The sequence below is a fragment of the Phymastichus coffea genome, unplaced genomic scaffold (genome assembly GCF_024137745.1).
Source record: "Phymastichus coffea isolate CEN01 unplaced genomic scaffold, Cenicafe_Pcof_1.1 PCOF00120, whole genome shotgun sequence".
Classification (NCBI taxonomy): domain Eukaryota; kingdom Metazoa; phylum Arthropoda; class Insecta; order Hymenoptera; family Eulophidae; genus Phymastichus; species Phymastichus coffea.
In genome coordinates this window covers 649,238-660,691 of record NW_026706931.1, presented here as the reverse complement: position 1 = coordinate 660,691, position 11,454 = coordinate 649,238, and the positions used below count along the sequence as shown (strand labels likewise).

General features: G+C 32.2%; 1 protein-coding gene and 1 long non-coding RNA gene across 4 annotated transcripts; both read left to right on the top strand.

The window, feature by feature from the left end:
- Positions 1–1,031: 1,031 nt before the first annotated feature.
- On the top strand, positions 1,032–7,127 carry LOC131671220 (tudor domain-containing protein 5). 3 transcript variants are annotated; one of them, XM_058947481.1, is made up of 11 exons: positions 1,032–1,500; positions 1,669–2,840; positions 2,949–2,974; positions 3,268–3,464; positions 3,529–3,670; positions 3,736–3,957; positions 4,033–4,134; positions 5,232–6,264; positions 6,345–6,552; positions 6,636–6,855; positions 6,925–7,127. In XM_058947481.1, exons 2-11 carry the CDS (start codon positions 1,733–1,735, stop codon positions 6,970–6,972), a joined length of 3,306 nt encoding a protein of 1,101 aa, XP_058803464.1. In that variant the 5' UTR covers positions 1,032–1,500; positions 1,669–1,732; the 3' UTR covers positions 6,973–7,127. The 3 variants fall into 3 exon arrangements, with proteins under 3 accessions (XP_058803464.1, XP_058803462.1, XP_058803463.1); XM_058947479.1 differs by having other exon boundaries at positions 1,669–2,974; XM_058947480.1 differs by lacking the exon at positions 1,032–1,500 and having other exon boundaries at positions 1,520–2,974.
- A 135-nt stretch (positions 7,128–7,262) lies between these two features.
- On the top strand, positions 7,263–7,797 carry LOC131671198 (uncharacterized). The gene is made up of 2 exons (XR_009302520.1): positions 7,263–7,508; positions 7,590–7,797. It is a non-coding gene; the product is annotated as an uncharacterized LOC131671198 (long non-coding RNA).
- The last annotated feature ends 3,657 nt before the right edge of the window (positions 7,798–11,454 follow it).

Here is an 11,454-nt window from a genome sequence, read left to right as displayed (position 1 = left end):
ACGTCCACACCCTAATTACTGTGGGTTTATTTGGCTCGCACTACCCAAATTTCGTTTGTGTACACACCCCGTGCTATGTATATATAAATATTGATTGATTTATTAATATTTGTTTATCGTGAACGATAGACATTGACCTTGAAAACTCCTGTATAAGATTCTGCAATATTTTTGTCGAATCGATTGCTACTTGTTTACGTCTCAATGACGAATGCCGAATCACAACTGATAAACGGCGTGGCCGCACTCTCGGTCTATTATGGCTTTGTACTATTGCCAGCAAACAGCTGTAATGCAAGCCGATGGCTATTGAGGGCGTTTGTAGGCGGCTAGGCGCCAACTTTTTGTCACTCCGTTCTGACAACGATATTTTTGCTACTTTAGGATATTGTCGGTCATGCCGGTACGTACTCGGAACGATTCCTGATCATATCCAATTTGGTACCGAAGTATGTACCAGAAAACAAGTTTCCAGTACGTAACTGATACGGTCGATGTTATCTGGATATGTGACTAAAGAACATTCAACTTATTAATTACCAATGAATACCTTTAATACTGATGAAAGCTCTAGTTTTCAGTTTTTCTGCTTTTTTGCGAGAAAGATGCAAACAATTTCATTGTTATCGATACCAGACTATCAACGTTTTCTTTAAAAATATACGTAACTTGTTTCGTCGGTTTTTGTTTGTTTTTGTATCCATAAACATAAATTAAAGCAGCGAATATCCGAATATATACTTATTCTAGCATTACATTTTTTGAAGCGCAAAATGATCATTACTTATGGAAATCATGTTACGATAAAATATATAACAAGATATCGTATTGAAGCACTTCCTGCACTTTGTGATTACGTCACACCAATAAATATAGTCTATATTCACTGTTCATATATCCTTTTCAAATTTTATTTCTCAAATTTGAATTGTGGCGCATCGGAGTCCTCAGGTACCCACGGCCATTAAAACGAAACGAAACGATCATATATATTCACTCTTTTATTCTTTTTCCCCCTCTACTTACACGTGTACCCCTTTGTTGTCGGCACACAGGCATGCGGCAGGGGCCGAACACTGCCGACTGAGGGCCGAACAAGCGTGCGAGTCCCGCCACTTGGTTTGATTTCGAGGAAAGAGCGAGAAAGATAACTTGTACATAAACTGGCGAGTAGACGATTCGTATTTGGTTGATTCTGCACAAGTCTACAGGTATCGAGTAAACAGGATTTGTGAGTGTGCGTGGTAAAGCAATTAAACGCAGAATTGCCAGAGTTGTGTATAAACAACAGGCCAACTGTGCGTGGTTAAGGAATTCGTTTGTCGTGTTGTTTATACTTGCCGGCAAACTGCAGCAAGACAAAGGCGCAAGCTGTTATTGCACTGTTTTGAGGTAATGCTCATGTATCTTCTGATTTTACATGAGCAATCTGAACCAAGGTGGACAGTACTGAGAACAAAGATAAACTCAATTGTTAACATCACTTACCACTATCTTTAGGTGAGATTTTTTCTTTAATTTGTGTCAAAAATTCGTTCTCTGTATGTTGAGTTTTATTGGTTGGGCGCGTAGGCATTTGTGTGTCTGTCTGTCCGTGGTATTTAAATAAATACCCATAGCACTGCAGGAGCCTTTGCACTCGTAACGCGTTCTTTTTTTCTTGTATAGATAAGGATTCGCACTAAGTATCACGTAGTCAAGTAGTCGAGCAAAATATAGTAAAGTATCAAAAATGCCAACGGCAGTGGGAAATTGCGATCCCGAACGGCTATCTGAGATCAAAACTATTCTCAGGGCTCTATTGATATCGAATGGTAAGCTAGATGTTACGTTACCCCGTCTTAATGGCATGTTCAGGGAAGAAGAAGGCGAAAACATTCCGTTCAGAGAGTTCAACTATTCAAGTTTACAAGAATTTTTACGTAGTATGCCCGATGTCATGATCCTTCGATACAATAGAGACCACCAGCTTTGTGCCTACCACGTCGACACCGAGGAGTCGGCACATATTAGCTCTTTAGTTTCAAGACAAAAAAAGCCGCAAAAGAAAGCTGCCAAATTCAATGTTAGTTACAAACCTCGTGGAAACTCTCATGGGAATTATTATTCTAATTATTCCAGACCTGCACATTCAAGTACAACGTCAACATTAAATTCACTACGTCTAGTTTTGGAAGAATTAAGAAAGGCTCCAAAACACTTTTCTTATGATATGGGAATTAGAAAATCTGATATCTTACAGAAACTCAAAGAGAAACCTGGTAGAAGTTCAATAAACAATTTACATACCCTTAGTACTAAATTAAAAGAATTGTCTCAGTATTTTGTAGTAGATGATGATTTTGTCTATTTTAAAGAGGATGTTTTCACAAACAATATTAACACAGGCTCGCATTCTGCACAAAAGTCAACTAAATACGCTTATCAAAATTTACAAGTTAGAAGTGCTCCCAGGCAAAAAATAGAAATCGTTCAACAAGCTAATGAATACCGGCCTGTCATTAACCAGTCAACTCCTCAATTTAATAATGTGGAGAGGCCAACTCAAAGTAGCCAGATGCCATTTACGTCACAACAATCTGATCAAACTCAGCAAGTAACATTGACAAATGTTCAACAAGTCAACTATGCAAATGAATTAATAAACGAAAGAATGAAATTCAGATTACAGAAATTAATAGAAAAATATCCAGAAGGGATTTGGGCAGCAGATTTACCTAACATTTACTATAAAGAGTACAACATAGATTTGAATTACAATGAATTAGGGTTCAACAGCATAACAGAATTTGTATCAGCTGTACCGGAGATCTTGAGTATCACAGATCCAGATGACACAGGTAGACATATGGTTTTGGATGCCAAGATACCATTGGATAAAACTGGAAGTAAACAACAAACAAAAACTCTAGCTTCACAATATAATTTTGATGATTTCATTGCTACAGATGCAGAGCCAATTCCAAATAAACTAGTAAGTAATTTTATTTTAATTTCAATTTTCAATGGTATATCAATTGGTAGATAATAATCCATTTCGATACTAGTGCGAGAAAGTAATTTCAGCCTCGTGTGGCCGTTTGCGCTCAACTGAAACGAGGGTGAAGTAGTCGTACGAGGGTGAAATAACTTTCTCACACGTGTATCTAACTTTATTTTTCGATATGATGTACGTGGGACGAGATTTCAAGCATGCTCAATTCCTCGAACGTATGTAAAGTTGAGACCCCATGTATGGAGTGTCGAAAATATATATTTTCATTCTAGTCCCCGACAGTATGTCAAAAATTTATACCTGAGGGCATGATGGGCTTTGATGAAACTGTTGAACACATTAGCGTTAGATCATTGGATCATGAAGATTATTTTGAAGTAAACATCTCAGAAATATTCACTCCATCTTTCTTTTGGATAACATTAAGAAAAAATAAATCAAAAATCAAGAAACTGATGGATGAACTGGGGTATGCTATTTGCAGTTTCATTTTTTATTTTGAACTCCATTTTCAATTCTTATTTTACTTACAGTACATTTTACCAATCTCAAGATTTGGATAGATGTAGATTACCTCAGGTCCTGATTGAGACAGGATTAAATGTTGCCTGTATTTATGCAAAAATGTGGCACAGAGCAATCATCAAAAAAGTGAAACCTGATGGATATGCTGTTGTAAGATTATACTCTTGTTATAGTGCCAATTTTATGTTAATTTATAACATTATTTGCTTTCTTAGGTTCTGTTTTATGATTATGGTACTGTTAAAACATACAGTCCAAATGATTTATATTATTTGCACAAAAAGTTTTCTGCCTTGCCTGCACAAGCTATAGCTTGTGGATTGTATAATATTAAAACACCATATGATAATGAATGGCCTATACCATCCACCAACATGTTTGTCAATAAAGTATGGGGAGTACCATTAATAGCAACAGTGTGTGAAATAAATGAAGATGTTCGATTTCCATTTAAATGATTTCATTTTTTCGAAATTTATATCCATAATATTAACTTTAATTTTATTTTGTAGAACAACACAATGATGATAACTCTGACAGACACAAATGATTCTTTTGATTTACATCTCAACGATTGGATGATAGAAAATGGATTAGCTGTACATGGTAAAATGGTTTGTATTGGGAACAATTTTTCCTTTGAACACTATAAAAAATGCTTAAAGAAAAAAGTTTATAATCTGTCTACTTTAAAATTTGATAAAAAAACTATTAAAAATGAAAATAAATCTGAAGAATCAGATATTTTAATAAATATTCATCTTGATTATCATGCAAAAATGGCTACTGAAAAATATAATAAATTATATTGCACATCTTCAGAGAGCTCATCTAATGATGAAACAGTTATAGTATATAAGAGTGATAGCAACAATAATCCTAATAGACATGATAATGATTTACTTTTTGATAGATTGAAACAGTTAAATTGGAAAACATGTAATTATGCAAAGTTAGTTCAAAGTAGTACTTTGAAGCAAGATTATAAAAAATCTGATAGTGATAATTACAAAATTGAGAAAATGAGAAGTAGATTGATGGCTTTAAAATGTTCAAAAAGTAGGCAAAACTCAAGTGCATTTAAAAATAATGTGGTTTCAAACGGCGATTTTGATATTGATAGTTTTTATGGTATTAATGGAGGTCATGGCCGTATGAAACCCATTGATTGGTCTGCTATAAATTAAAAACATATACTTTTGATTAGTTTTCTTTTAAAATCATTAATTGATAATTACTTTTACTTGGAATGAAATTTTATTTTTTGAATTGTAATTTTAACTCTGTACTAAGATTTTTTAGTTTTGGGACAAGTAAGTTTTGCTATTGATAATACTAATTAACTTTTCTATGAAAACATGAAATAATTTTGTTTTTCATGAAAGCAATTTTTTAATTCTCTCATAAAGTAATGGTGAAAATAAGTATTTTTTACTTCTATCAATATAATAACGAAAAAATATTTAATTTTGGGAAAAATCTTACTTGTTTTATTTTCTTTGTTACAATAAATAGTTTTTAATTATAAATTTTGTAACATTTTCAATAAAGAAATATTGACATCAAACTCTGTAGTTTTAATATCAATTAATCTGCGTATTAATGTCAAGTGATTATTTTTCCCAAAATTTTTGTTTTGTTTTTTATTTTTATTTTTATTTTTTAATTTTTTTTATCGTCATAAATATAAACGCCTTTATAATCAATACAGGAAAATACTCCATCCAGTAAATATCACGTAATTACTTCTTACGGTGTCCCGTTAGACAAGTTATGCATGTATGATGAAGATGTATTGCGAAAAAGGGATCAAGAATACGAAAAATCGCTAACGATGAAAGATCAAGATAAAACACATTATATAGGCAATAAATACACTGAATCTGAGAAAGTTGATATTAAACATGCAGATGTGTATTCTAACTGCAACGTAGATTCTTCATTTGATAAATCCAGTATTTTGACTTTAGTTCAAGAAAATATAAATTTAACAAGACAAACAAACACAATTACTCAAGCCATTCTTTCAAACATGCCCATTAATACACAATTAGAAAGTAGATCTACTTCAAGCTTTGAAACGACTGTCAAGAATAATTTTGAAAACGAGAGTTATGTTGTAAACAATTCGTGCTCTGAAGATATTAAAAAGAGTTCTTTAGACCTGAGTAGTAACCTAAATACAATGAAAAATAATTGTTCGGAAATTATTAATGATTCTCGTGCAGATGTATTCAAAACAAGTTCTGTGTACCTAAATCAAAGCGTATGTAACTCCAATCGCGAGTTGTCAGTTTCGTCGAGTTCACTTCCATCAAATTACACGCAATCAACAAAACACAATTCAAATGAATTCTCCAACCATTGGCCATCAAACCAATCAATTTTTTTACATCAAGATACTTTAAATTTTCAATCGCAATCAACACAGGAAATCAATCATCAAAATCAAGTAAATCAAGAATATGATAAATTTAGCATTTCAGATGGTACACCTACATACTACAATATTAAACATGAGGACAATCTACAGGAAAAGATGCAATTTAAGTATACATCTAATTTTGCGAATATATTGATTGATAAATCTAAAATTAACAATAATTTGAACGTAAATGACGTGAAGGAATCTGATGATGGTTATCAAACAGGTAAATTTGCGTCTAGTGCACAAAGTAGTAATATATCATCAAATACATCTTTCCAATCCAAATCTTCATCTATACCTGCATTTATTCCAATTGGTAAGTCAATTGGCAATTACTTTAAATTGACATATTTTCAGTTTTTAAATTAAAACTTTTTTCACTCTTTTTTTTTCAAGAACTAAGTGAAAGATGCTTTAGAAAAATTATTCACATATTCCATTTGGATAATGAAGGCTGGATTCCAGTTAATGAATTCATTGAATGTTTTACAAATTTGAAACTAGAAAGAGTCATGTTCAAGCTACTTACCATATTCAATATTAGAGTAGATTACAAATATTTAACCAGAGCAGATAATGCTCAACTTTTTTCTCAGTTGGATAAGTAAGTATACATTTGTCTTAAACTTTACATATATAAAACTTTATAGACTACGTTTATGTAAATTTTACGATTTGTTAAATTAGAAGTAAAATCAAAGCACCAAGAGAATCAAACAAAAAAATTAAAATTGATTTCATACTCACTCTCCTACCATTGAAAGCAATGTTGCATGTGCTGGCTAAACTTGAGTTTGTAGATCAAAAAGTCTTTAAAGAAGCATCAAACCTGATTAAATTACAGAAACAAAATGCAGCAGATGTTGTATTTGAAAAATTCAACAACAAAATTTTGTATGATGCACTGGTGAGGTTAAAAATTAACAATACACTCTCATATTTAATTCATATTACAATATCTGTATTACTTTTTCAGAACTTACTTATACAATATAGACAGTTTAGACGTTTGCATACGCCATAAAGAAATTTATTAACAGATTTTGCAATTTTCGTTCTTTTATTCTGCTTCTGACAGAGTTAATTCGTCGAAAGATATTTTTTTTATACTGCGTATGGTTGTAAATAAGTTTAGCTCTTTTTTTTTAACCAAGAGGGGTTATGCATTACGATATGTTGTTGTACTCTTTGTTCATAAATAATAAATATTTATAATTGAGTTTTGTTTTTATTATTATGAAAATATTCGACGTCTTTTAAAAATTGTCTACGTAATAGCTAGCAGTATATTTGAATAGGCCGCTTGTACGACTGCGCACGTTTCACACTCCGTATTGGGTTGCTCGACATCTGGGCAAATTGCAAGCGCACAGATCAGCGCAGACCACTAAACTGAATTTCACTGTGGATTGACTGTTAAACAATCATAAAATTAACATTAATATCGTTTGAATTTTAACACAACCAACAACCATGTCTGGTGGCGATCCACCCGGTTCCGAAAACCTCAAAGGTCTAGCCAGAATTTTTAACAGTGAAACGAATTTTGGAAGAGCAAACGTAAGTAATGTTATTTGACGTACATAACCTCGACATTGATTTTTACTTAAGAAAATTTCTCAAGTAGCACGTCCCTTTCAGGTCGCGAAAGCTACGTATGCTGCGATAGCTTTGATCATTGCGTACAATATGTTGAAACCCAAGAGCAAAAAATAGTCATTAATCTTTAAGATGATCATTCGTCAGAAGATATACATTATTACATAATGTTAAAATCAATTACTGTGTAACACCTAAAGTTGCGTTAAATGAAAAAAAGTTAAATAAAATATAAAAATGTGAAATGCTATTTTATTAAATTATGGTCTTTTCTTTATGTTCTTTTCATAAAATCACTGAAAGTCGTATCATCATCTGGAGACGTATATGTAATCAATATTATTGTTCATATTACTTCCTACCTTATCGATGACAGACTATGTAATTACATATACACACATTATAGAAAAAATTAATTTAATATTCAGATATAGAAATTCAGCGTGAATTCGACCGAAATTGACTAGAAAAGTTATAGAAAACCTGTTCATGATTAGCAAGAATAATAAAATGAATTAATAACTTCGTTTAAAATATTTAAAAGTTGAATATTCGAAAAATCGAGTAATGCATTAATTCGATTTTTATAAAAAATAAATATTTTAAATAATAATGTTTCCATTCAATAAAAATATAACTATAGCCATCCGTTAAAAAATAAGTGTCCTTCCTCATTACACCGATACGTGAACCAAAGGGCTGTACCCATAAAGATACCCTAATTTAACATAAAAAATATCCTTCCAAGAATACCCGTGCAAGAATTGTACTTATAGGGATAGATTTTTTTTTTCGACAATAACAAGTATTTTCGCAATGTCATTTCTATTGGTACAGCTTTTATAAATAGCTATGTAGTTCTTATATAATTGATGAGAGTACAAAATTGTCCCAAGTATAGATTTATGTTACCGACTGATTTTTCAGGTGCGTGTATCGTTGCAATAACGATAAATAGTATTTATATCTTTAACTGATGATTAGGATGATATTTTGATTGAATAGAAAAATTGCACTATATATTTTCTAACAATTCAATACAATCATTTTTATAAAAACTGAATTTAAATACTACGCAGGTTCTTAATTTTTACTGATCTGAGTGGGTTCAATTTCTGGAATTTTTTTTTTATCAATGAAAACCTAATTGTGCTGGGTCATCAATGACTACTACTATCATTATTAATCATACGTTGTTTTTCTATAATTTTTTCGGATAGGAAATCGTCGATTTCCTACTGAGTTCCTTTATCCGATAATTATAATCAAACTTCTTTTTGTAAAATGGTTTAATTTTCAATTATTTCCTGCATAGTTCGATAGCCCAATTTTCAAACACTAATAACGTTACTGAGTATAGCGAGGAATATATTTCCCGTTATTTATTGCCTATAATAGGCATTATCTTGCTTAAAAAGTAATATAAAAAAACTACACTTTAAGATTTAAACAACAATGTCAAAAGATCTTATTCGACTACACGTTCATGAAGCTCAAATCAATTTCAAACAAAAATAAATGTGCGCGTAATATATTAAATATTTTTCTTATTTTTATGTTATTTAAGCAAGCTCAACTCCATGTTGGGTTATTTTTTTTAAGAACTTAGTATACAACATTCGTTAAATTATAACAGATTTTCGTACTGAACAGTAATTGACACAGTGGCTAAAGGTTACAATTTTGCCTAAAAAGTTACTTAAGTTACTCAAGTTACTCAATAGCCTGAATAGGCCTTAACAACTATGTGATTAATATTAACTGTAGCTCATGTAGCTGTAGGATATACATCTTACGGCGTTCAAAGCATTAAATTAATTCTAGTCTTTGTCATACAGAGGGCACTGCCATAGAATATCCTTATTTAATAAAATTGGAGTATACTAATATGATACAACCTGTGAATCTTCAGTATTGGTTAATAATATATTGAATGTAAATGTCTTGAGTCAAGATCTTGTAGAATATTGCCGCATTCACGGGTTGAATCATTATATACTCCAATTTTATTAAATAAGGATCTTAAATTCATGTTACCGGATCTCCAATGATCGATTTTCATTACAATTTTTTAAATGGAACGAAACGAGAGAACCACGGTTTCACGCTGTCATTCTGAAAATTGGTGGAATAATCGACGTTTTTGAACGATTCTTCTTCGTAGGTTGTGAACTCACGTGTGTTTTTTATTGCATAATTTTTCATTTTGATAAAAAGATTTTTAAGTGGTAATCTGCATTTAGTGTGGATGCGTGCTTGACTAAACAGTCAGCGTCTACGTTACTCTGAATTCCCGAGTGAACTTGTAACCAAATAAGTTGGATATTGTAGTCGTTATATTTGCTCTTTTGAAATTAGCATATATTTATTTTAATTGCAAACATACATGGATTTACTCTGGTGCTAAGATTTACATTTTTTATAGGGATAGTAACGCATTTAGAGAATCAATGAAGATATATAGGTTGACGTTTTGGTTAGGTATAAGAAAGAGCAACCTTGATCGCTTCGTTGATCGCTAAACATTCAGTAGTATAAATAGAAGCTTTCTTGTATAGGCTATACAACTCTACGCAATAATATACTTTTCACAAATGATAGCAGCTCTCACCGAAATTGTACCGTCTGATTTACTACCGTCAGTGTAGATAGCCTAAGCTTCATCATTATTCAGTCGTTGATTGATGAGATCTGAGTTACTAACTTTATTTAGAGAGCATCCAAAGTCGGTATCAATTGTGATATTATATCAAAATTTATATCCTAACTATATATTATTAACGAAATTCGAATTTTGTATGTATTTAACGAGTAAGCGTCGGCTATTTGATAGTTTGCTTTGCTTGTGATGTTGTTTCATTAGAAATGCGGTTAATATTATTGTAAGCTAGTAAACTATAATTAGATATAATCTGGTTAATGCAATCGTTACATAAAAATATAGTGCGATTTTTTATAAATGTTAGTATGGATTCAGACAGTAATATGTTGGTGGGAGTGCTGTTACGATAATCTAAGGCGAGCTTGATTGCCGCATACTGAACTTTATCGAACTTATTGTATTGTACAAGTGTGCTAGAGTAATATACAAAATATCCATAATCAATAATGAAACGCATGTAGCTTTTGTACAGGATCAGTAATGTTTCGGGTTTCGCTCCCCACATGACGCCACGAAAAAAATTTCACATCGTTTCCTCTTGGGAGCAATCTCACAAGTGTTGCTTTACCAAACTATTAAAGCAGTAAACTCTTGAGTTAGTCAAAATTTAGACAGAACTTTGGGGGGTTTAGAATGATTTCCCTTTTAACCAATAGTAGAGATTCTTCAATGTTAACTTCGACGTTAACTTCGCTGGAGACATTACTCGAGAAGAAATCTTTTTTAGTTTTTTCCATTAGGGGGCTTTGTGTTCGATTGGCTACTGGAGTTAGAATTTGAAGAAGAAAGTTGATGAGTTTTAACTCCATAAGGAGTTTTGAAATTACTGAGAGTATTCTTGGGTGGAAGTGGAATTGTAAGTTGTAGTAGAGGCGACTGAGGTATTTTCCATGAGTGAACTTTCGTTTTCTTTCTGGGATTGTGAAAAATCACTTTGCGTTGAAGATGCGCAGTCTTGCGCAAGAGGTAAGTTAATGTCAATTGAAACGGAAGGTTATCTTGAGTTATTGGTAGAAGAGTATTGTCACTTACCCTCAAGGGCGTTGAACCAGCATTTTTGGGACACAGCTTGGCTACGTGTCCGCTTCGGTTGCACATAAAGCAGCAAAATCAGATCACAAATCAATACTGAGAAAGATCCAGTATTTTATATTGTTGAAGTTAATTTGGAGCGTGTCACGCCAGTGTTTCGTCCCCCTCTTTGATATAAATTTGCCGACGAAAGCAAAGAACGTGCGTGCGTCC

Bases quoted from the DNA above. Each gene is read 5' to 3' on its own strand.
- LOC131671220 (XM_058947479.1), top strand. From the start codon at position 1,733: ATGCCAACGGCAGTGGGAAATTGCGATCCCGAACGGCTATCTGAGATC. The intron at 6,265-6,344 runs GTAAGTCAATTG...TTTTTTTTCAAG, and splicing joins ACCTGCATTTATTCCAATTG to AACTAAGTGAAAGATGCTTT. The intron at 6,856-6,924 runs GTGAGGTTAAAA...TTACTTTTTCAG, and splicing joins AAATTTTGTATGATGCACTG to AACTTACTTATACAATATAG.